The sequence below is a fragment of the Thalassophryne amazonica genome, chromosome 19 (assembly GCF_902500255.1).
Source record: "Thalassophryne amazonica chromosome 19, fThaAma1.1, whole genome shotgun sequence".
Taxonomy (NCBI): Eukaryota; Metazoa; Chordata; class Actinopteri; order Batrachoidiformes; family Batrachoididae; genus Thalassophryne; species Thalassophryne amazonica.
In genome coordinates this window covers 55,020,311-55,046,350 of record NC_047121.1, presented here as the reverse complement: position 1 = coordinate 55,046,350, position 26,040 = coordinate 55,020,311, and the positions used below count along the sequence as shown (strand labels likewise).

Sequence of the window (26,040 nt, the reverse complement as noted above, 5' to 3'; positions counted from 1 at the left end):
CGACGTCCTGGATCAACAGAGCCTGAAATGTGGAGGTTTTAAGCTTGAAACAGGCTGATGACGCCGCCTGAGAGCGCTGCACGACGTCTCGCACCGTGGGAAGTCCTTAAAGCGACAGAATCACCTCAAAATCTCTCATCAGCTGTTAAAATTTTCACTGAAAACCAGCTTAATTTTTCGAACCATGTCCACTTCGATGTGTCTCACAGGTTTAGAAAACATTTTGATCAAACAAAGCGCCAGTCTCTCAGCAATTTCTCAGACAAAGGAATTCCGACGAGGGGCTGGACGACTCCTCCCACAAGGAGTGCTCACAGGCGAATGACGTCACCGACAGGTGTGGAAAAACTCACGCATGCGCACGAGGGTTCAAGCATGTCTGACGTAAAAACATATGAATGAAATCCATATAGTTTTTGAAAAAAATAAAAAGGACCTATACTTTACGGACAGACCTCGTATGTATCTGTGGAGAAAATTTCATCAAAATCTGTGCAGTAGTTTTGACATAATCCTGCTAACAGACAGACAAATAAATAAATGGCTGATTTTATTGCATCCTTGGTGGACGTAATCTTTTTTTTTTCAGGAGTTAAAAAATTAATAAATAAATACTTAGACTCTTTTTCAGGTTTGCAAACGTGAGGATTTGTATATTTTCTGATTAGACACAAATTGGTTTTCAATTATATAAGCATAATAAGTGAATGGGGGTTGAGGGTCAGTAGCCAAAATAATAAAATTATTATTGTCGACTTTAATAATCACTTAATCATTACAGCTACAATGATGAATATCTTCATCACAGAAAAAAACCTTTAATTAGTATGACTTTAGTTGTCATATAAATCTCCAAGGACCGTTTTGGTTATTAAAAACTATTGGTCATTTTTGTGGATAATTGTCTCCTGACAGCTGATTGGCCTAAGACACGAGATATAGAAACGTGCGTCATCAAAAAGCACTGAAATTTGCAAAACTTACTGGGGAGTCCTGTCATTCTTTTTCCCACAGTTTCATCTCTGCACCTCCAGTTTGCATCTCCATTTGGGGGTTTGCACATGCACTTTTTGGATGGAATGCCAGATTTTCAAAAATCAGATACCACTAGTTTCACTGCATCATGCCCTCAATTTCTTCCATACCACATTTTCCACCATATTGGATTTTATGGAAAAGTCTTTAAAAAAGAAAAATTGACATTGATTGTCCGATCTCTGTGTAAATTGTTGGAGTTGATCTTAAGACCAAGCTGTTCAAATTTTTCAAAGCATTCGTCTGCTTCAACCAAGTGAAGTAAAGTTGTATCTTGGTGACGCTTTGGTGTATGAAAACCGAATTTGGTAATTGGAGTTGGAACACAGTTTTGGGGAAGCACAAAAATGTCATATAACCTCTAGAGGGCGCTGCATGCAACTGGGGATGCTCAGCCATGACTTGGGTTGGTTCATATGTTTGCTTCCAGGTTTATATATTTGCTTCCTTTGATGCTGAGGATGATGATTACTGTAATGATTCAGATATTTTAGATAATCTGTTAGTTGTTCCAGTAGGGTGCCCAGTTTATCAGTTTATCCTGCAGGGCGCGGGGATGTTGCAGAGTGGCCGTAAACTCTTGAATGAATGAACAAATTGCAATGAAGGTTGAATTAGTTTTATTCCTGTGTGAGCAATGAACAAAACTGCTGTTTTTGTTATTGAGCTAAAATATTTTATTGTGCTAAATTAACCTCTAAGTACTTCCACAATTGATTAATCATTTTGATTTCAACTTCTGAAATGTTAATATATAGTTTTTCCTCCTCTCTGATAATGAATATCTTTTGATTGTGGACAAAACAAGACATTTGAGGATGTTGTCTTGGCCTTTGGGAAATACTGATCGAGATTTTTTTCACCATTATCTGTATTAAACAATGACAGTATTAATTCTAACTCAGGTTGCAACCGATCCAATCCGGTATCAGGATTGGCTTCCGATACTGACGTAATTCAAGTATCGGAAAATACCTATTCAACCCGCGATATTTTCCAATATGTGAGGAGTCACTGTAAATCCTCTCAACTGCCTCTGTTTCCTCTCTGCTTTGTTTGCTGCCGAGCATGAGGAGGGGAGAATTCTGAAGCCAAGCTGTTTGAGAGAGAGAGAGCTCTTTCACAGTGTTCTGGCTGCAGGTAGCGGCAAATTTCTGCCCAACTCTCAGGTTCAAATTGTCTGTTCGTCAAGCATGGATTTTCCAAAAAACTAACTGAATTGTTGAAAATGTGTGCTGAAAAGTTAGCCGCTTCAGTGTCCTGAGGTTGTGAAACGTTATGAAAAGCCAGCTCAGATCGCATCTGAGAGGGCAGTCGAACAGTGATTCTGTCTGCTAAAAGGGAAAAAAATCTCCATTAAAGTCCTGCGCATGAGCGTCGCTGATGACACTTTTAGAAATTTATGGTTTATTTTACAGTTGGAAGGCTTCTTGTTTCCAAAATGTTTGCAGTTTGCCCAGCACGATAACAGTGAGAGAGAGATAGACGGAGGCAGAGAGAGAAAGCGAGCGAGAGAGCGAACGAGAGAGAGAGAGAGAGAGAGAGCGCGCAAACGAGAGACAGAAAGAGATGAGAAAGAGAACTTAATTTAATTTTTACTCTTAACACTTGCTTTGACAATGTAAACACGTGTCCCATATCAATAAAGCTCCATTGAAATTGAAAATTGAGAAGGAGAGACAGACAGACAGACAGAGAGAGAGATTCCTGTCTTTTCTCTTTAAGTCTATAAAAAATAAGGCTATAAAAAATAAAAGTACTTAATTCTTTCACCAAAACATCAAATCTAGTCTTTCATCTTAGATGCACCTTCTGGCAAATTGTAGCTGAACTTTCAGGTCTCATTTTTAAGAAAATCATCATATAAAATCAACAATAATGATAATAATAATGTTAAAGCAAAGAGAGCTCTGGTATCAGATCAGAATCAGTATCGGCAGATATCCAAATTCTGGTATTGAGATCAGATCAGAAGTGAAAAATTGTGGATCGGTGCATCCCTAATTCTAACAGCATATTTTTAGCTGACTAAAACCTTGTGATGTGCAGTCGACTTAAACTAGACACAAATTAAAATTTATGACTTCAACTACGTGACATTTTTCCTGGGACTATGACTAAATATGCTGTCAGAATTAACACTGAACAACTGATGGACAGATTACTCGAATATGAAAATAATCGTTAGTTGTTACCATTGACTGAGAAGTTGTAAAAGATAATGCAGCCCTGAATCATTTCTCTCATTGTTTGTGTGTTTTTATTTTGTGTTGCAGTGTCCAGTTGAGAAATGCCTGTGGCGGGGAAGCTTCCTCCCTTCCGCCTGCCTCCTCTGCCCACGGTTGGCGAGCTGATAAAGTTATATAACCTGCGAGCTGCAAAACAGCTCTCACAGAACTTCCTGCTGGACTTGAAGCTGACAGGTTTGTCTTCCAGTGTTCTTCTTCTCTCTCTCTCTCTCTCTCTCTCTCTCCATCTGCAATGCAGTAAACGCTGCTGTTTCACCACACGGTGTTGAAGCCCCTGTCCGGGATGTTTGGGCTCTTCTTCTTTCTCTTTGGGTGGTCGCTCGGAACTCTTATGTGGATCAGATTAGTTGTCTAAGAGATCTGGTGACTTTATATAATTATCAGTGATGCAGTGCAGGTCTGATCTGTTCTTCTGTCCTTGGTCAAGGTGACTGTGAGATTGACGCATCTTATCTCACTCAGAGTAGGTGGCAAGTTTTGGAACATCACACACGATTCATAACCTCCACCAACAAAGTTGGGCGGAAGTTATATTTTTGTCCCTGTTTATTTTTCTGTTTGTGAACAGCCTGAAGCCCACATTTTTTCATATATCATTATTAATTTTTTTACTGAAGATTCATATCCTGATAGGCAAGAACTGATTCAGTTTTCAAGGTTATAGGTCAAAGCTCAAAGTCAGGAAAAATCTAGGAAAATTGGAAAAATCCCTATCTTTAACATTGAATGAATGTTCAAAAATTCATACCTCTTGTGAAAAAAGTCAAATTTCTTTCATATTTGAGAATGTTATATAGGATGGTATCCTTTATCTCCTGACTAGTTTGATCCAAATTTGATCTGGATTGTGGATTTTGTGGCAATTTAAATTTAACATAAAACATTGAAAACCCCATTTCATGTATATTTTACATTATATCTTAATCAAACGTGCCCCAATCACTCTCATATTTGAAAGTGAGGTGCAGACTGGCACTCACTATCGCCTTTGATCCAGATCTGGTCCAGATTGTCGGTTTTGTGGACATTTGAATTTAATATTGAAAAGCCCATTTGGTGTACATTTTAAGATAAGATAAACTTTATTGATTTCACAGAGGAGAAATTCACATTACATCAGCTCTTAAGAAAACACACAGGGTGGGTGCAAGTAGAGGAAAATGTTCATCAAACAGCGTGTGCAAGATAAGCAATACTAATAATACTTGTAACAGTACAAAACATAAGAAATGAGGTAGAAATAGAATATATGTGTGTGTGTGTGTGTGTGTGTGTGTGTGTGTGTGTGTGTATATATATATATATATATATATATATATATATATATATATATATATATATATATACACACACACACATACATATACACGCATACCCATATGCACACACATACCTATACTCATACACATATACATATGCATATATATAAACATGATGATTGGGATAGGAGCATCTTCTTTCCAATATCTGAAATGGAGTTCAGGTGTGGTAAGGTAACATTAGTGCTGGGATTTGTAAACGTTGTTATTGCACATGATATGTGGACATATTGCATGTGGTTATTTCACAGTGTTATTGTACAGTCTGACAGCAGAAGGGATGAACGACCTGCGGTATCGTTCCTTCTTGCACTGAGGGTGCCTCAGTCTGTCACTGAACGAGCTGCTCAGCTCCACTACAGTCCGTTGCAGAGCGTGAGAGGAGTTGTTCATGATGGATTTGAGCTTGGTTAACATCCTCCTCTCAGCCACCTCCTCCAGAGAGTCCAGAGGACAGCCCAGGACAGAGCTGGACTTCCTGACCAGCTTGTTCAGTCTCTTTCTTTCCTGCTCTGTGCTGCCCGGGGCCCAAAGGAGAGCTGAGGCTACAACAGAATCGTAGAAGGTCTTAAGCAGACGCCTGCTCACTCCAAAGGATCTCAGTCTCCTCAGGAGGTGGAGGCGACTCTGTCCTTTCTTGTACAGGGAGTTGGTGTTGTGAGTCCAGTCCAGTTTTCTGTTGAGGTGGACACCCAGGTATTTGAGACTATCCACAGTCTTTATGTCCTCCCCCTGGATGTTCACCGGTGGGTGAGGTGGTGGTTTCCTCCTGAAGCCGTTCACCATCTCCTTCGTCTTACTGGTGTTGAGACACAAGTGGTTGCGCTCACACCAGTCCACAAAGTCTGTTATGACCGACCGGTACTCCAGCTCGTTCCTCTCAGACACGCGACCCACAATGACGGAGTCATCAGAGAACTTCTGGAGGTGGCAGCTGTCCGTGTTGTAGGTGAAGTCCGAGGTGTAGAGGGTGAAGAGGAAAGGCGAGAGGACGGTGCCCTGGGGGGCCCTGGTGCTGCACCTTACCACCTCAGACTGGCAGCCGCACGTACTGCGGGCGGTCAGTGAGGTAGTCGATGGTCCAGGCAACGAGGTGTCCATCCACACCTGCGTCCTCCAGTTTCCCCCGCAGCAGTGCCAGTCTGATAGTGTTGAAAGCGCTGGAGAAATCAAAGAACATGCGCTCCTGCCGGTCTCCAGGTGGGTGAGCACTCGTTGCAACGACGTCATCTAGGTTTCTTTTTCAGACTGTTTTCATTGACCATTAACCAGATTATTCCAGAATCTACAACCCCTGGCAAAAATTATGGAATCACCAGCCTCTGAGGTTGTTCATTCAGTTGTTTAATTTTGTAGAAAAAAAGCAGATCACAGACATGACACAAAACTAAAGTCATTTCAAATGGCAACTTTCTGGCTTTAAGAAACACTATAAGAAATCAAGAAAAAAAGATTGTGGCAGTCAGTAACGGTTACTTTTTTAGACCAAGCAGAGGAAAAAAATATGGAATCACTCAATTCTGAGGAATAAATTATGGAATCACCCTGTAAATTTTCATCCCCAAAACTAACACCTACATCATATCAGATCTGCTCGTTAGTCTGCATCTAAAAAGGAGTGAACACACCTTGGAGAGCTGTTGCACCAAGTGGACTGACATGAATCATGGCTCCAACACGAGAGATGTCAATTGAAACAAAGGAGAGGATTATCAAACTCTTAAAAGAGAGTAAATCATCATGCAATGTTGCAAAAGATGTTGGTTATTCACAGTCAGCTGTGTCTAAACTCTGGACCAAATACAAACAACATGGGAAGGTTGTTAAAGGCAAACATACTGGTAGACCAAGGAAGACATCAAGACAGAAAACTTAAAACAATATGTCTCAAAATCGAAAAATGCACAACAAAACAAATGCGGAACGAATGGGAGGAAACTGGAGTCAACGTCTGTGACCAAACTGTAAGAAACCGCCTAAAGGAAATGGGATTTACATACAGAAAAGCTAAACGAAAGCCATCATTAACACCTAAACAGAAAAAAAACAAGGTTACAATGGGCTAAGGAAAAGCATTCGTGGACTGTGGATGACTGGATGAAAGTCATATTCAGTGATGAATCTCGAATCTGCATTGGGCAAGGTGATGATGCTGGAACTTTTGTTTGGTGCCGTTCCAATGAGATTTATAATGATGACTGCCTGAAGAGAACATGTAAATTTCCACAGTCATTGATGATATGGGGCTGCATGTAAGGTAAAGGCACTGGGGAGATGGCTGTCATTACATCATCAATAAATGCACAAGTTTACGTTGATATTTTGGACAATTGAAAGGATGTTTGGGGATGCTTCAAGATGATAATGCATCTTGCCATAGAGCAAAAACTGCGAAAACATTCCTTGTAAAAAGACACATAGGGTCAATGTCATGGCATAGGGTCAATGTCAATGAGTAGATCTGATTTGATGCAGGTGTTAGTTTGGGGGATGAAAATTTACAGGGTGATTCCATAATTTTTTCCTCAGAATTGAGTGATTCCACATTTTTTTCCTCTGCTTGGTCTAAAAAAGTAACCGTTACTGACTGCCACAATCTTTTTTTTCTTGATTTCTTATAGTGTTTCTTAAAGCCAGAAAGTTGTCATTTGAAATGACTTTAGTTTTGTGTCATGTCTGTGATCTGCTTTTTTTCCTACAAAATTAAACAACTGAATGAACATCCTCCGAGGCCGGTGATTCCATAATTTTTGCCAGGGGTTGTAATCACCTCTAGATGTCTATCCCAAGTAGTTTTCCCACCAAGGGTGATCCATGTAGACTTCTCAAATGTTGACTTAAAAATATTGTTTTTCCAGACATATTTTCCTTGACCTTTGACCAGACTATTCAAAAATCGAATCATCTTTAGAGATCTTCCCAAGTAATATTCCCACCAAGTCTGAAGGAAATGCAACCAGCGATGTCTGAGTTATCTTGTCCAAAGGCATAGACACACACACACACATACACCAGCCAGTCACTGCTTTACTGATGTGCAGAGTGAAGACATAAAAAAACATCTGACGTGGGCTTGACATGTATGGTGTCTGTGGAACAATGCTAGGACTCACCCTGTTGTCTGTTTACATGCAGACGGGTGCCCTAAAACAGTGGTAGTGGGTGTTTGAAAACAGTAGGAAACATGGCGGAGCTAAGTGCAGGATCTGAGCAGACTGTGTTGACACACACCAGTCTGGTTCCCATTACGGATTTACACCACAGTAAGTGATTATTTCCAGAATGTTGACAGCGTTTCCACTGAGTGATTGAATACGACTGCGGGATTTTGTCCTCTGGTGAAAACTGTTGTTCCAGCTTTACCCACCGTATTCTGTGGCAGGCCGCTAAAATGAAGAACATTGTGTTTGTCCAAATCTAGATGATCCGGTCTTTAAGTCACAAACTACAAAAACGCACGAGTAATACACATTCCTTTGAATGTCTGTGGGAATAATCCTTTTTGTTTGTTTTCCAGACAAAATTGTCCGTCAGGCAGGAAGTTTGAGGGATGCCCACGTGTGCGAGGTTGGTCCTGGTCCTGGCGGACTGACCCGCGCCATCCTAAATGCCGGGGCATCCGACCTGCTGGTGGTGGAAAAGGATTCACGTTTCATGCCTGGACTAGAGGTAAACTGAGCAGCCACTCTGAATTTGACCTTTTACAGAGGTCAATGAAGGTCATTCGGTCCTAAAGGCTCAGACACGTTCATCTGAAGAGCGACTTGTCATTTCTCCAGCTGCTATCTGAGGCCGTTCCGGGGAAGATGAGGATCGTCCACGGGGACATACTCACCTACAGAATGGACAGAGGATTCCCCATAAATATTGCTAAACCGTGGGACGGAGGTGAGTCTTGGAAAATAATCTGAAGACCAAATCAGGGAGTTGTATTAGCCAACTGTATAATATTCAGGTAAACTCCATGCAATGGACAGACTGGGCGAAACACTGATTTTGATATGGATTTAAAATGTTCTATGATACCCATTCCTAATTTTAAGATACACACAAAGCCTTGAATCACAATTTTGATGGGCGTGAGATGAAGATGAAATATTTCCACGTATAAAACAAGTTAAAGTAGTTCAGATAAATGAAGAATTCACATAATTTAAATCCCGCAGCTTTGTTTTATCACTTCTGATTGCATTTGAAAAATAATCAAATGTCTTTCAGGTAATCTTTAAACTTTATTACAAAATTGAATTTCAGAAGCTTATTGATTTGGTTTTGTTTGGTTTTTTTTATGACTATTTGTGGCTCACTTGCAGTACAGTCAAGGTCCACCAGGGGGTCATAGCTCATTACTGTGGAAGGACTGATTTATGCTGCTTTTAATTGTATTTTAATTAGTTTTAAACCAAATATTGGCTGTTTTTTGAACTATTTTTGAGTTGCTGAAAGTCAATAATGAAATAGTTTGTATTTGTTAGTATGTCCAAAGCAAATGTTCACCTGTAACCAAAACAAAAAAACCACCCGAGGGACTTTTTCCTCAACATTCTGTTTGCTCATTGGTGTGTAAGGTTTAAACTTTGCTCGTGGGTAAAGCCTTGGGTATCTTGTGTTGTGATCTGGCGCTGTATAAATAAACTGAAAAGAATTTACATACAACTGAAGAACTAATACCGAAAATAAATTTTGGCAGAAGTCATCATGTGATGGTTGTAAAACCCTTAAAGTAATGCATACATGTTTTTGTTGTTGTTTTCTGCACAGATCCTCCAAAGCTACATATCATTGGCAATCTTCCCTTCAACGTATCAATACCCCTATTGATCCGGTGGTTGGAGGACATGGCAAACAGAACAGGACCCTTCATCTACGGACGCACCCAGCTCACACTCACCTTCCAGAAAGAAGTGGCTGAGGTTAGTGAACTTTAGCTTTTACCGCGGGGATGTGACGACACTCGAGCTTTAAGGTACCACGTGTATCGTATTCTTATGGCATTTTATTTATATGAACTTCCTGGTGCTCTGCTGCAACCCCTTCACATCCCAACCTTCCTCTTTGCATAATTTATAATCACTGTACTATTGATGGAATCAATGTTCATGTATGTCTTCGCTGTGCTGTCGGATTCATTGTCTCAGTTGAGTCCTTGATCCCTCGTTGATCTAATCTAAAATGCATACTCGTTTTCAGTAAATGCCAGTTACTTGTTGAAAGTACTTGTGAGCAAAATATCACAACCAGCATGCTGCATTCAGGACTACGTGGCATTTAAGCAGCAGTGGTGAAAATGAAGGTTTAATGGGGTTTAAAATTGAAGGTCAGTTAGACGATTTGTCTTCAGAGGAGCAAAAACATCCCGTCTCACACTGCAAGGACGGAATTGTTTGAATTTTTTCTGGTGCACCAACCAGCTAAAAATGATGGTAGTTCAGAGCATACTGGGAAAGTTCAGGTCAGGTGTGGAGGCACTGCTGCGTCCACCACACAATGGAACTATATTGGATGGCAAACATAAAGGCAGACAACCAGTCCATCCCCACCTCTTCAAAGTAACACTACATCTGCTGCACCGGGAGAAACACGTGCATGTCTTTGACCTTTTCTGTTTTTAGTCATCCTTCATTTGACACACAGTCATTCCAGCAGTACCCAAGGAAGCAAAGCCAGCTGTTGTCACCTTAGATCACTGGGTAGTGTCCAGGTCTCACAACCATACCAAAAGCCAGGAAGCACCAGGACCCCGAAGACTTGGACCTTCATTCTCCTGCAAATGTTTCAGCATCAACAAACACCTCTGTCCAGCGACTTCATGACTCCATCAGGTCTTTCTAGGTGAATCTGTGTCTCAGCAGCTGAAGCCCCAGAGACATAATAAACATTAACAGTTGAGCTAGGTGATTAAATGAAAATATGCAACATTATTTTATTTGCACAGATAGGGGTGGTGGCCAAGTGGTTAATGCGCTTGGTTTCAGTGCAGAAGGTTCCGGGTTCAAATCCCACCCCTGCCACATTTCTCCATGTAATGTGGAGTTGCGTCAGGAAGGGCATCCGGCGTAAAACCTGTGCCAATTCAACATGCAGATCCACCTTGGATTTGCTGTGGCGACCCCAAGTGCAAACAAGGGAGCAGCCGAAGGGACTTACTTTTATTTTATTTGCACAGATCATCAACATTGTGTGTCAGTCTTGCTTTGTTTAATAAGCTCATTGCCGCCGCAGCAATAATAGCCAACATTTGTTGTCACTCACTGTCACAGTCGGTGCTGCAGCAGTACAAGTTTTAAAAACACGTTTTGCTCTCCTTCACTTCAGATACGTACTAGGTCTGTTTCTGATGCATGGTGCATGTGATACACCCTTCTTACTGGCTTATGAGGTAGCGCTTTTTCTATAAATATAAATTTTTCTCCAGGTTATCTGTTTTCCTCTGGTTAACAGAGACGGTGCAGGTGTGTAGTTCGAGAGGCAAGGGGATAAAAGTGCCCCTCCACCGAACACACAGACAATAGAGTAAAGTCTCACTTTTGAGCACATTTTAAAGATATTTTTGCAGATCATCTTAATAATGAGATTGAATGTATTCTTAACAACAAAAACATCACTCAGTCAAAATTTCTCTGACTGTCTTCATTTGCAATGCTGCACTAAATGGAATTGATGAATTGCATAAAAAAGAAAAAAAAACCCTCTCTAAATAAATAAATATTACAAGTAAGAAGCAAGAAGGTGACTTTTTAATCCTGGTAACTATGCACTGACTAATGTTTGACAGATGCTAACAATGTCACATGGTCTGATGGAACATAAAATACTAAAAGTATTGTTGTCTTTGCTGTTGTCTCCATCCAGCGTTTGACGGCGTGCACACGCAGCGCACAGAGGAGCCGTCTGTCTGTCCTGACTCAGTACCTCTGCACGGTCCACAGCTGCTTCACCATACCTGGAACAGCCTTCGTCCCCAAACCGAAGGTAGGACTTAACACTGAAGAAGAAGAAGGAGAAGAAGAAACTTTATTTATATAGCACCTTTCACAGATAAAAATCACAAAGTGCATCACAAAAGATAAACAAAATACACAACCATTAAAAAAAAAAAAAACAGTGATTAAGAGAACAATCAACTAAAAGCTTGACTAAACAAAATTGTCTTTAGCTGCCTTTTAAAAGAATCCACAGAGACTGTCACACAAAGGGACAGAGGGAGATTATTCCAAAGTTTAGGAGTCACAACTTGAAAGTCTCCTTGAAAGTCTTAAGTCTCCTCTGGTTTTAAAGCGGGTTCTCGGAACCGTGAGGAGGTTCTGCTCCGAGGACCGAAGGGAGCGACCAGAGATGTAGGGGCTCAACATATCCAACACATATTTGGGGGCCTGATCACTGAGAATGTGATACTGCTAGAACTACTATCAAAAGAGGGTTGTTTTCTGAAAAATGTGCTTTCATAGCTGGTGATAAATAGACTGCATTTATACAGGGCTTTTCCATCTGCATCAGATGCTCAAAGCGCTTTTCACACTAATGCTTCACATTCACCCCGATGTCAGGGTGCTGCCATACAAGGTGCTCATTACACACCGGGAGCAACTAGGGGATTAAGGACCTTGCCCAAAGGCCCTTAGTGATTTTCCGGTCTGGCTGGGATTTGAACCAAGGATTTTGTCTCAAGCCCAACGCTTAACCACTAGACCATCACCTCCCCAATATACAGTGGGGCAAAAAAAGTATTTAGTCAGTCCCTGATTGTGCAAGTTCTCCTACTTAGAATGATGAGAGAGATCTGTAATTTTCATCATAGGTACACTTCAACTGTGACAGACAAAATGAGGAAAAAAATCCAGGAAATCACATTGTAGGATTTTTAAAGAATTTATTTGTAAATTATGGTGGAAAATAAGTATTTGGTCACCCACAAATAAGCAAGATTTCTGGCTCTCACAGACCTGTAACTTCTTCTTTAAGAAGCTCTTCTGTCCTCCACCTGTTACCTGTATTAATGGCACCTGTTTGAACTTGTTATCTGTATAAATGACACCTGTCCACAGCCTCAAACAGTCAGACTCCAAACTCAACCATGACCAAGACCAAAGAGCTATCAAAAGACGCCAGGAAGAAAATTGTCAACCTGCACCAGGCCGGGAAGAGTGAATCTACAATAGGTAAGCAGGTTGGTGTGGAAAAAGTCAACTGTGGGAGCAATTGTAAAAAATGGAAGACATACACTCAACAAAAATATAAATGCAACACTTTTGGTTTTGCTCCCATTTTGTATGAGATGAACTCAAAGATCTAAAACTTTTTCCACATACACAATATCACCATTTCCCTCAAATATTGTTCACAAACCAGTCTAAATCTGTGATAGTGAGCACTTCTCCTTTGCTGAGATAATCCATCCCACCTCACAGGTGTGCCATATCAAGATGCTGATTAGACACCATGATTAGTGCACAGGTGTGCCTTAGACTGCCCACAATAAAAGGCCACTCTGAAAGGTGCAGTTTTGTTTTATTGGGGGGGGGGATACCAGTCAGTATGTGGTGTGACCACCATTTGCCTCATGCAGTGCAACACATCTCCTTCGCATAGAGTTGATCAGGTTGTCAATTGTGGCCTGTGGAATGTTGGTCCACTCCTCTTCAATGGCTGTGCAAAGTTGCTGGATATTGGCAGGAACTGGTACACGCTGTCGTATACGCCGGTCCAGAGCATCCCAAACATGCTCAATGGGTGACATGTCCGGTGAGTATGCCGGTCATGCAAGAACTGGGACATTTTCAGCTTCCAAGAATTGTGTACAGATCCTTGCAACATGGGGCCGTGCATTATCCTGCTGCAACATGAGGTGATGTTCTTGGATGTATGGCACAACAATGGGCCTTAGGATCTCGTCACGGTATCTTTGTGCATTCAAAATGGCATCAATAAAATGCACCTGTGTTCTTGGTCCATAACAGATGCCTGCCCATACCATAACCCCACCACCACCATGGGCCACTCGATCCACAACATTGACATCAGAAAACCGCTCACCCACACGACGCCACACACACTGTCTGCCATCTGCCCTGGACAGTGTGAACCGGGATTCATCCGTGAAGAGAACACCTCTCCAACGTGCCAAACACCAGCGAATGTGAGCATTTGCCCACTCAAGTCGGTTACGACGACGAACTGGAGTCAAGTCGAGACCCCGATGAGGACGACGAGCATGCAGATGAGCTTCCCTGAGACGGTTTCTGACAGTTTGTGCAGAAATTCTTTGGTTATGCAAACCGATTGTTTCAGCAGCTGTCCGAGTGGCTGGTTTCAGACGATCTTGGAGGTGAACATGCTGGATGTGGAGGTCCTGGGCTGGTGTGGTTACACGTGGTCTGCGGTTGTGAGGCTGGTTGGATGTACTGCCAAATTCTCTGAAACGCCTTTGGAGACGGCTTATGGTAGAGAAATGAACATTCAATACACGAGCAACAGCTCTGGTTGACATTCCTGCTGTCAGCATGCCAATTGCACGCTCCCTCAAATCTTGCAACATCTGTGGCATTGTGCTGTGTGATAAAACTGCACCTTTCAGAGTGGCCTTTTATTGTGGGCAGTCTAAGGCACACCTGTGCACTAATCATGGTGTCTAATCAGCATCTTGATATGGCACACCTGTGAGGTGGGATGGATTATCTCAGCAAAGGAGAAGTGCTCACTATCACAGATTTAGACTGGTTTGTGAACAATATTTGAGGGAAATGGTGATATTGTGTATGTGGAAAAAGTTTTAGATCTTTGAGTTCATCTCATACAAAATGGGAGCAAAACCAAAAGTGTTGCGTTTATATTTTTGTTGAGTGTACAAGACCAGTGATAATCTCCCTCGATCTGGGGATCCACGCAGGATCTCGTCCCGTGGGGTCTAAATGATCATGAGAACGGTGAACAAAAATCCCAGAACTACACAGAGGGACCTGATGAATGACCTGCAGAGAGCTGGGACTAAAGTAACAAAGGCTACACACTATGCAGAGAGGGACTCAAATCCTGCAGTGCCAGGCATGTCCCCCTGCTTAAGCCAGTACATGTCCAGGCTCGTCTGAAGTTTGCCAGAGAGCATATGGATGATCCAGAAGAGGATTGGGAGAATATCATGTGGTCAGATGAAACCAAAATAGAACATTTTGGTAAAAACTCAACTCATCATGTTTGGAGGAAGAAGAATGCTGAGTTGCATTCCAAGAACACCATATCTACTGTGAAGCATGGGGGTGGAAACATGCTTTCTTTGGGGCTGTTTTCTGCAAAGGGGACAGGACGACTGATCCGTGTTAAGGAAAGAATGAACGGGGCCATGTATCATGAGATTTTAAACCAAAACCTCCTTCCATCAGTGAGAGCATTGAAGATGCAATGTCACTGGGTCTTCCAGCATGACAATGATCCCAAACACACCGCTCGGGCAATGAAGGAGTGGCTCCATAAAAAGCATTTCAAGGTCCTGGAGTGGCCAAGCCAGTCTCTAGACCTAAACCCCATAGAAAATTCATTGAGGGAGTTGAAAGTCCATGTTGCCCAGTGACAGCCCCAAAACATCACTGCTCTAGAGGAGATCTCCATGGAGGAATGGGCCAAAATACCAGCTACAGTGTGTGCAAACCTGGTGAAGACCTACAGGAAATGTTTGACCTCTGTCATTGCCAACAAAGATTATGTTACAAAGTACTGAGTTGAACTTTTGTTATTGACCAAATACTTATTTTCCACCATAATTTACAAATAAATTATTTAAAAATGTTACAATGTGATTTCTTGGATTTGCTTTCTCATTTTGTCTTTCATAGTTGTGTACCTATGATGAAAATTACAGATCTCTCTCATCTTTCTAAGTAGGAGAACTTGCACAATCAGGGGCTGACTAAATACTTTTTTGTCCCAATGTGCATCTGATTAGCTTTATAAAGTTCCCTCTGCTGGTAATAGGGTAGATTTTGTATAGCAAAAATGTGGATGGGTGAGTCCACCAGCCAATTTGTGTAAGAAATACGTATATTAAAAAGAATAAATGCAGTGCTTTGTGATATGTCTCCAAAAGTCCATATGAAGAGTTCAGATGCAAAACCCAGTATTTTTTCTTTATGGAGAAAAATGCAGTTGAAAATAGAGATTTAAAGGAAACCATATTTGGAAATGCACAGACTTTCATCAATAAAATGAAAACAGTTTGTTCAAATTCATTCATATTTTGCACACTGATGGTCCCCTTGACAGCCAAGTACATGTTGGCCTCAACTAAAAATTTATGGTTTTGGAGATACTGGGTTTTGCATCTGAACTCTTCATATATTATTTGTGGCTCAGTATTAGCTTCCATATGCATGAAGTCGCTAAAGTAGTTTGGGAGGTTAAATCCAGCATTAATAAGAGTATGAACAACTCAGTTATGGTAGAATTTCCAGATCTTTGTCTCGTGGATATCCAACCTTGATGTTTAGTTGATGTTTCTAGGGTGGTTGCATAATACCCATACATGTGTACCAAGATTGGTCCCCAGTCTGATTGATAATCAACCTTGCTGACCATGACCCTATTGGACACGATCTTTGCTAAAATGAGCCCCTGAAGCTCAATTTCTTAGTGGAACTCCAAAGATCCTGGGAGGAGTAGACCAAAGCCAAAGACTGACAAATGGTAAATGGGGTGCATTTATATAGCGCTTTTCCATCTGCATCAGATGCTCAAAGCGCTTTACAGTAATGTCTCACATTCACCCCGATGTCAGGGTGCTGCCATGTGAGGCACTCACTACACACCGGGAGCAACTATGGGATTAAGGACCTTGCCCAAGGGCCCTTAGTGATTTGCCACTCAGGCTGGGATTTGAACTAAGGATCCTCTGGTCTCAAGCCCGCCATCACCTCCCCTGACCTTAGGCAAATTTGACCTCACCTGGGTAAGTGTGAGACCCACCAACATGTGTGCCATGTTTGGTGCAATTTGGAGTGAAAAATCCAAATTTGGACTCCTTGACCCCAATGAGGTTGACCTTTCCCAAAACGCATCTGTCAAGTGGAATTCGTTGGTTGACCTTCACTCACATACCGTTTGGTGAAAATCAGACCTGGGAGGAGTAGAGGAACCAACAGTCACATGATGCTTGTAGATGCCAAGGATGTAAACTCTTAATCCTGTGTAACGGTGTAGAAGCGCTGTAGAAGTGACCGTTGAACACATCACCATTCCACAGTATTTACACCACGGTAACATTTGGATCGCTTTGAATTTGCTAATACGTCTCCCTTGACTAGTCCTCAGTTCTTGTCACAGGCCGTCATTCTGTCACCATCACTCATTTCTCCTCACTCTCCTCGCTCCGAGGCTTCATTAGGACCATGTTGAATCAGTGTTGTCTCCGATCTGTCTTTAGACCGTCTGGGGTTCTGTAATGATGCCTGTTGGGTATTTCAGATGTGGCACGCTCGTAATGAGGCCCTGCTTCTTTTTAGGCCTAATTTCTCTGCCTGTCTTCAAGTCTGTGTGCACGTATTGGTCGTGGAGAAAAGCTTTCTGCTCTTATGTAACGTGTGACTGCGAGGTTTCAGGGTGATTTTAGTGTGTGAGGATTCCTGCTGAGACTTGGGGGCGCATTAAAAAGTAAACTCCTGCGCACTGTGAAGTGTCGGTGTTTGATAACTCTGGCGAGACGCATTTGGAGATTACAGTTGTAAAATCTTACTGAAAGTCTCTGGAGCTCTCGTACAACCTTGAACATGTCGGCGCGTGTTTTTATTTTGCGGCGTTGAAGGACAGGTGTGTTGTACTGTGTGTTGAACTAATAGTCTTTTTCAAGACTTTTTTACTTTTTTACCTTTTTATTTTTTTTTTTTTTTTTTTACTTTTTTACTTGACTCTACTGGTGGTTGGCTCTCACTGCGGTATTGTATCGCTTCCTGTTCCGGAGCACAGCGGTGTTTTTCTGTATCCGTTAGCTGTTTAATCTGCGCAGTTAGATTGACCTAGTTATCTAGATTACGATTTGTTTCCCAGTGTAATCTTTACGTGCCTTAACTAAAGCACTCCTTCTGCTGAATCACCTCTAAATTATTTACACATTATTCACTTTGCGTGTTTTTAGGAATCCGCTAGCTTAGCGTAGCTACTAGCTCTTAGCCGATTTAGCATGGCGGCTTCTCCTGTCTCTCCCGCACTTTTCTGCTCTGGGTGTGAAATGTTTAGTTATTCCTCGGCCTCCTTTAGCAGTAATGGTACTTGTAATAAGTGTAGCTTATTCGTAGCTTTGGAGGCCAGGCTGGGCGAATTGGAGACTCGGCTCCGCACCGTGGAAAATTCTACAGCTAGCAAGGCCCCTGTAGTCGGTGCGGACCAAGGTAGCTTAGCCGCCGTTAGTTCCCCCCTGGCAGATCCCGAGCAGCCGGGAAAGCAGGCCGACTGGGTGACTGTGAGGAGGAAGCGTAGCCCTAAACAGAAGCCCCGTGTACACCGCCAACCCGTTCACATCTCTAACCGTTTTTCCCCACTCGACGATACACCCGCCGAGGATCAAACTCTGGTTATTGGCGACTCTGTTTTGAGAAATGTGAAGTTAGCGACACCAGCAACCATAGTCAATTGTCTTCCGGGGGCCAGAGCAGGCGACATTGAAGGAAATTTGAAACTGCTGGCTAAGGCTAAGCGTAAATTTGGTAAGATTGTAATTCACGTCGGCAGTAATGACACCCGGTTACGCCAATCGGAGGTCACTAAAATTAACATTAAATCGGTGTGTAACTTTGCAAAAACAATGTCGGACTCTGTAGTTTTCTCTGGGCCCCTCCCCAATCAGACCGGGAGTGACATGTTTAGCCGCTTGTTCTCCTTGAATTGCTGGCTGTCTGAGTGGTGTCCAAAAAATGAGGTGGGCTTCTTAGATAATTGGCAAAGCTTCTGGGGAAAACCTGGTCTTGTTAGGAGAGACGGCAGCCATCCCACTTTGGATGGAGCAGCTCTCATTTCTAGAAATTTGGTCAATTTTCTTAAATCCTCCAAACCGTGACTATCCAGGGTTGGGACCAGGAAGCAGAGTTGTAGTCTTACACACCTCTCTGCAGCTTCTCTCCCCCTGCCATCCCCTCATTGCCCCATCCCCGTGGAGACGGTGCCTGCTCCCAGACTACCAATAACCAGCAAAAATCTATTTAAGCATAAAAATTCAAAAAGAAAAAATAATATAGCACCTTCAACTGCACCACAGACTAAAATAGTTAAATGTGGTCTATTAAACATTAGGTCTCTCTCTTCTAAGTCCCTGTTGGTAAATGATATAATAATTGATCAACATATTGATTTATTCTGCCTAACTGAAACCTGGTTACAGCAGGATGAATATGTTAGTTTAAATGAGTCAACACCCCCGAGTCACACTAACTGTCAGAATGCTCGTAGCACGGGCCGGGGTGGAGGATTAGCAGCAATCTTCCATTCCAGCTTATTAATTAATCCAAAACCCAGACAGAGCTTTAATTCATTTGAAAGCTTGTCTCTTAGTCTTGTCCATCCAAATTGGAAGTCCCAAAAACCAGTTTTATTTGTTACTATCTATCGTCCACCTGGTCGTTACTGTGAGTTTCTCTGTGAATTTTCAGACCTTTTGTCTGACTTAGTGCTTAGCTCAGATAAGATAATTATAGTGGGCGATTTTAACATCCACACAGATGCTGAGAATGACAGCCTCAACACTGCATTTAATCTATTATTAGACTCTATTGGCTTCGCTCAAAAAGTAAATGAGTCCACCCACCACTTTAATCATATCTTAGATCTTGTTCTGACTTATGGTATGGAAATAGAAGACTTAACAGTATTCCCTGAAAACTCCCTTCTGTCTGATCATTTCTTAATAACATTTACATTTACTCTGATGGACTACCCAGCAGTGGGGAATAAGTTTCATTACACTAGAAGTCTTTCAGAAAGCGCTGTAACTAGGTTTAAGGATATGATTCTTTCTTTATGTTCTCTAATGCCATATACCAACACAGTGCAGAGTAGCTACCTAAACTCTGTAAGGGAGATAGAGTATCTCGTCAATAGTTTTACATCCTCATTGAAGACAACTTTGGATGCTGTAGCTCCTCTGAAAAAGAGAGCTTTAAATCAGAAGTGTCTGATTCCGTGGTATAACTCACAAACTCGTAGCTTAAAGCAGATAACCCGTAAGTTGGAGAGGAAATGGCGTCTCACTAATTTAGAAGATCTTCATTTAGCCTGGAAAAAGAGTCTGTTGCTCTATAAAAAAGCCCTCCGTAAAGCTAGGACATCTTTCTACTCATCACTAATTGAAGAAAATAAGAACAACCCCAGGTTTCTTTTCAGCACTGTAGCCAGGCTGACAAAGAGTCAGAGCTCTATTGAGCTGAGTATTCCATTAACTTTAACTAGTAATGACTTCATGACTTTCTTTGCTAACAAAATTTTAACTATTAGAGAAAAAATTACTCATAACCATCCCAAAGACGTATCGTTATCTTTGGCTGCTTTCAGTGATGCCGGTATTTGGTTAGACTCTTTCTCTCCGATTGTTCTGTCTGAGTTATTCTCATTAGTTACTTCATCCAAACCATCAACATGTTATTAGACCCCATTCCTACCAGGCTGCTCAAGGAAGCCCTACCATTATTTAGTGCTTCGATCTTAAATATGATCAATCTATCTTTGTTAGTTGGCTATGTACCACAGGCTTTTAAGGTGGCAGTAATTAAACCATTACTCAAAAAGCCATCACTTGACCCAGCTATCTTAGCTAATTATAGGCCAATCTCCAACCTTCCTTTTCTCTCAAAAATTCTTGAAAGGGTAGTTGTAAAACAGCTAACTGATCATCTGCAGAGGAATGGTCTATTTGAAGAGTTTCAGTCAGGTTTTAGAATTCATCATAGTACAGAAACAGCATTAGTGAAGGTTACAAATGATCTTCTTATGGCCTCGGACAGTGGACTCATCTCTGTGCTTGTTCTGTTAGATCTCAGTGCTGCTTTTGATACTGTTGACCATAAAATTTTATTACAGAGATTAGAGCATGCTATAGGTATTAAAGGCACTGCACTGCGGTGGTTTGAATCATATTTGTCTAATAGATTACAATTTGTTCATGTAAATGGGGAATCTTCTTCACAGACTAAAGTTAATTATGGAGTTCCACAAGGTTCTGTGCTAGGACCAATTTTATTCACTTTATACATGCTTCCCTTAGGCAGTATTATTAGACGGTATTGCTTAAATTTTCATTGTTACGCAGATGATACCCAGCTTTATCTATCCATGAAGCCAGAGGACACACACCAATTAGCTAAACTGCAGGATTGTCTTACAGACATAAAGACATGGATGACCTCTAATTTCCTGCTTTTAAACTCAGATAAAACTGAAGTTATTGTACTAGGCCCCACAAATCTTAGAAACATGGTGTCTAACCAGATCCTTACTCTGGATGGCATTACCCTGACCTCTAGTAATACTGTGAGAAATCTTGGAGTCATTTTTGATCAGGATATGTCATTCAAAGCGCATATTAAACAAATTTGTAGGACTGCTTTTTTGCATTTACGCAATATCTCTAAAATTAGAAAGGTCTTGTCTCAGAGTGATGCTGAAAAACTAATTCATGCATTTATTTCCTCTAGGCTGGACTATTGTAATTCATTATTATCAGGTTGTCCTAAAAGTTCCCTAAAAAGCCTTCAGTTAATTCAAAATGCTGCAGCTAGAGTGCTGACGGGGACTAGAAGGAGAGAGCATATCTCACCCATATTGGCCTCTCTTCATTGGCTTCCTGTTAATTCTAGAATAGAATTTAAAATTCTTCTTCTTACTTATAAGGTTTTGAATAATCAGGTCCCATCTTATCTTAGGGACCTCGTAGTACCATATTACCCCAATAGAGCGCTTCGCTCTCAGACTGCAGGCTTACTTGTAGTTCCTAGGGTTTGTAAGAGTAGAATGGGAGGCAGAGCCTTCAGCTTTCAGGCTCCTCTCCTGTGGAACCAGCTCCCAATTCAGATCAGGGAGACAGACACCCTCTCTACTTTTAAGATTAGGCTTAAAACTTTCCTTTTTGCTAAAGCTTATAGTTAGGGCTGGATCGGGTGACCCTGAACCATCCCTTAGTTATGCTGCTATAGACGTAGACTGCTGGGGGGTTCCCATGATGCACTGTTTCTTTTTCTTTCTGCTCTGTATGCACCACTCTGCATTTAATCATTAGTGATCGATCTCTGCTCCCCTCCACAGCATGTCTTTTTCCTGGTTCTCTCCCTCAGCCCCAACCAGTCCCAGCAGAAGACTGCCCCTCCCTGAGCCTGGTTCTGCTGGAGGTTTCTTCCTGTTAAAAGGGAGTTTTTCCTTCCCACTGTAGCCAAGTGCTTGCTCACAGGGGGTCGTTTTGACCGTTGGGGTTTTACATAATTATTGTATGGCCTTGCCTTACAATATAAAGCGCCTTGGGGCAACTGATTGTTGTGATTTGGCGCTATATAAAAAAAAAATTGATTGAAAAAAATTGATTGATTGTTGATGTTGAAGACGGTTTGATGGGTCCTTGAAAATGTTGTGGCTCTTTAGGAGACCCACAGTTGATAAAAATTTAATCTCCTGTGTGGCCTGAAATGGGACTAGTGCTGATTGTTCATTCTCTTGGAAGAGACGGCTCTTATTATGATTATTTCATCACACTCGGCTGCCATTTCTGGTCATTTTGTTCTTTTTTTATATCATATTTTTGTGTGCATGCCAGAATGTAGCTTAACGGGTTTCAGCACATTTGCATGTTCTCTAAGTGTCCATGCTGTATATAAATGTGACCAGAGTGTGCTGCAGGACAGTCAGTGACTCACACTGCCCACACTAAACATTTTAATGAGCCCTCAGTTAAAGGGGCGTCACGAGGTGAGATGATGGCTGCTGCCGTCGCATAACGAAGCTCATGGACTCTTTTAATGCTGGTGAACTGTCTGTATTGTGCTTTTCCTCCTTTTATTTTACAACCGCATCTTGTCACAAAATGCTCTGTTGCTCTGAACACAAAATTTGCATGAACAATATAATATATAAAGGTACACGTATTTGCTGAACAGCAGCATAAGGCTACTGCCCTGCCGTCTGCAGGGGGCGCTCAGGACACAGGAAATTGTACGTCTGTGTGATGCAAGGATTTGACTAGAATAATTTATTTATTGTCTGGGGGGGTATCAAAACTGTGGGAATATTTTTGTAGAATGCTTATCATGCTGTAGATCAGTGATTCCCAAAAGGGTGGGCAACTGCAGGTATGCTATGACAGGTTACTAAAAAAAAAAAAAAAAAAAATTCAATTTTGTAATAAAGTTTAAAATTATTGTTGTTGCTCTTCTTGTCATTCTTATTGTTCCTGTCCTCGTTGTTCTTACTTTTTCTTGGTGTTCTTGTATTTCTTCTTGTATTTGTCATGTTTTTGTCATTCTTGTTCTTGTCCTTCTTGTCATTTCTGTCCTTCTTGTTCTTTTTCTTGTCTTTGTTGTTTTTCTGATTGTTTTCATGTTTTTTGTGATTCTTATTCTTATCCTTCTTGCTCTTCTTATCATCCTTGTCCTTGTTGTACTTGTCATTCCTGTCTTTCTTGTCATTCTGATGTTTTTGTCATTGTTCTTGCTCTTCTTGCTCTTCTTGTCCTTGTAATTTCTGTCCTTTTTGTTGGCCTTGTTCTTTTTCTTGTTGTTCTTGTTTTTCTTGTTGTCCTTATGTTTTTGTCATTCTTGTTTTTGTCCTCCTTGCTCTTCTTATCGTTCCTGTCCTTCTTATCGTTCTTGGTCTTTTTCTTGTCCTTCTGATGTTTTTGTCATTCTTGTTCTTGTCCTTGTAATTTCTGTGCTTCTTGTTGTCCTTGTTCTTTTTCTTGTCATTCTTGTTTTTCTTGTCCTCATGTTTTTTGTCATTATTGTTCTTGTCCTCTTTGCTCTTCTTGTCGTTATGTACTTGTCGTTCTTGTTTTTATTATTGTCCTTTTCATGTTTTTTTGTCATTCTTGTTCTTGTTCTTCTTGTCATTCTTCTCCTTGTCGTTCTTCCTTGTCATCGTTGTGTCAGGCAAGCTGGGAATAGTGAAAGACACAACTAGACGTTACATGCTCCCCACGCAGGCAGAAATGATTTTTAACTTGATGTGCATTCGATGAAGGCATCCTGGAATTTTGTGTTAGGCTTTGAAAAATTGTGTAAAGTTCTTAAAATACAACAACTTCCTTATTGTCATGTTTATCTAAATGTAGAGTATCTTTCACCATAACAAACCTGAGGTTCTATCTTGATGGTGAAGTAAGAATGAGTTGTGCAATAAAAGTGACTTGCGCAGCCATGTCTAGTCACCACGGTGACTGATGCCCATTGGTGCCCGTGCTTATTTCCGGATTCCGTAACGTGAAGCCAGTCCAACATAGGTTACTCCCCTAGCCACGACCAGTACTCGTTTACAGCTGAGTGGACTGACGCAATGCAGATCCTGTGTCTTGTCAAAAGACTCAGACAGGTAGCACGAGTGGGATTCAAATGCAGATTAACATACCATATTTTCCAGTGTATAAATTGCAGTTATTTTTTTTACTAGTCCTGTGACAAATACTCCAGTGTGACTTATTTACCAAAAAATCAAACCTTCATTATTGTTTCTGTGAAGGCTCTCAGTTGTCCAGGTGGTTTCCATAGTAGAGAAGCTTGAATCTTCGACTGGACTGGGTTGCTTGACGCAAGAACGTTTCGCTTCAAATCGCAGAAGCTTCCTCAGCTAAAATTCTTGCTCTGGTATTCTGACTTCTGTCTTGACCCTTGTAGAGAAGAACAAACAGGAGCCACAAAAGCTGGAGTTTTAAACCTAACCAGACCCCTCCTACTGCTATTGGCTAGTGACTAAACAATTGCTTTAATTAGCGCCTATTGTGCTCTAGTTAGCACCCTCCTAATGACAGGGTAGCTGTCCCTCCTAACGATGGGACTGATGCCTCTCCTGACGGCTCTCCCCGGTTAAGGCTGGGTTTCAACTGTTTCACATATGATGCCTCCTTCACCCCTGTCTCAAACCATTTCTTCTCTCTGGCTAAGATTTTAACTTCCTTGTCCTCAAACGTGTAGTTAGTGTCTTTAAGGTGGAGATGAGCTGCAGACTGAGGTCCACTGGCGCCCTCTCTGCTGTCCTGGTATAGCCTTTTGTGTAATGGCTGCTTAGTCTCATGTAGTATGTAGTGTTCGGTACAGTTTTCCTGACATCTGATAGAATACACTACATTGCTCTGTTTGTAACTAGGGATCCTGTCCTTAGGGTGAACTAATTTCTGTCTCAAGGTGTTAACAGGTTTAAAGTAAACTGGGATTTTGTGCTGTCTGAAGATACTCTGTAGTTTTTCCCCTACTCCTGCTAAAGGAGCTCCTTATCCACTGAGCTACCTGCACTACAGTTACAATTCGAAATGTCGTAGTTGCTGATGATGCAACTGTTTGTGAGTCTATGCAATTACAAATGAGATATCGTACTTTTACAGCTGGTTTTGCCTTCATGTATGTGACTGCCTCTAGTACAAATTGTTATTCTAGTTTTGACGATTACCTGCAAAATGCAAGTTGTGCATATTTAACCCAAATAGTCACAGCTTCGTGGATGCTGGATGACAAACATTCATTGGAATTGGATTTACACTATGGTGCATAATGACAATTAAAAACAGGAACTGAAAGGAATTGAAGCTGGACTATAGTCCCAGTGAGACAGTGTAATAAAGTATGCCTAAAAAAACAGACAGGGTTTGAGTAAAAGTGACTGAGAAGAAAATGGTGCTTGATATGTGGAATTCAGCCTGGAGAGAGCTTCGTGACAGAGATTAATGTGAAAGAAAACCAAGGCCTACCTCCAGCAGATGGTTGTTTTGGGTCGTCAGTCCTCTGAGTAATGGCTCCATCAGCCACCATCCACCAACCAACAGGGCCTCGCACGAGGGGAGCCCTACAGATGTTTGCCTTGTTCCTGATCATCTACCAAGGACCACAGGCCAGAGCAGCCGAGCCTCAATTAAATCTGTTTGCGCTGCATTGAACATCAGTTATGACTGACATTTGTCAGGGAGAATTCTGGACGTGCAGTAAATCACATTCCTGCATGATTTTTTTTACTTGTCATCTTGGACTACTTCCTGTGGCTTGTTGTATTTCAGATTTGGAATATCTGCTTTTCCTAGGCTATATTAATTGACATTATCTGGATGAGTCTCACAGTTGTGAACTGTGTTGCATTGGCATCGACTTAGTCAAGCCATTTGAGGAAACGAAGTTCATATTGGACTTTTTTTGCTTTCTAAATACCCAGATAAGCACCAGCAAGTTTCACTTTCAGGCATCAAACTTGGAAAGTGACGGCTCAGATATTTTGATGATGAAGAAGCC

The 26,040-nt window shown here is 41.5% G+C and overlaps 1 protein-coding gene across 2 annotated transcripts in view; it reads left to right on the top strand.

Annotated features, from left to right (window-relative positions):
- Positions 1 to 26,040, top strand: part of tfb1m (transcription factor B1, mitochondrial) — a 64,656-nt gene that overhangs the window by 6,905 nt on the left and 31,711 nt on the right. For both annotated transcript variants that reach the window (XM_034195653.1, XM_034195654.1), the window contains exons 2-6: positions 3,312 to 3,458; positions 8,121 to 8,272; positions 8,383 to 8,491; positions 9,365 to 9,516; positions 11,456 to 11,575. In XM_034195653.1, the coding sequence (XP_034051544.1) occupies positions 3,326 to 3,458; positions 8,121 to 8,272; positions 8,383 to 8,491; positions 9,365 to 9,516; positions 11,456 to 11,575 (666 nt within the window). In that variant the 5' untranslated portion in view covers positions 3,312 to 3,325. The remainder of the gene's footprint in view (positions 1 to 3,311; positions 3,459 to 8,120; positions 8,273 to 8,382; positions 8,492 to 9,364; positions 9,517 to 11,455; positions 11,576 to 26,040) is intronic.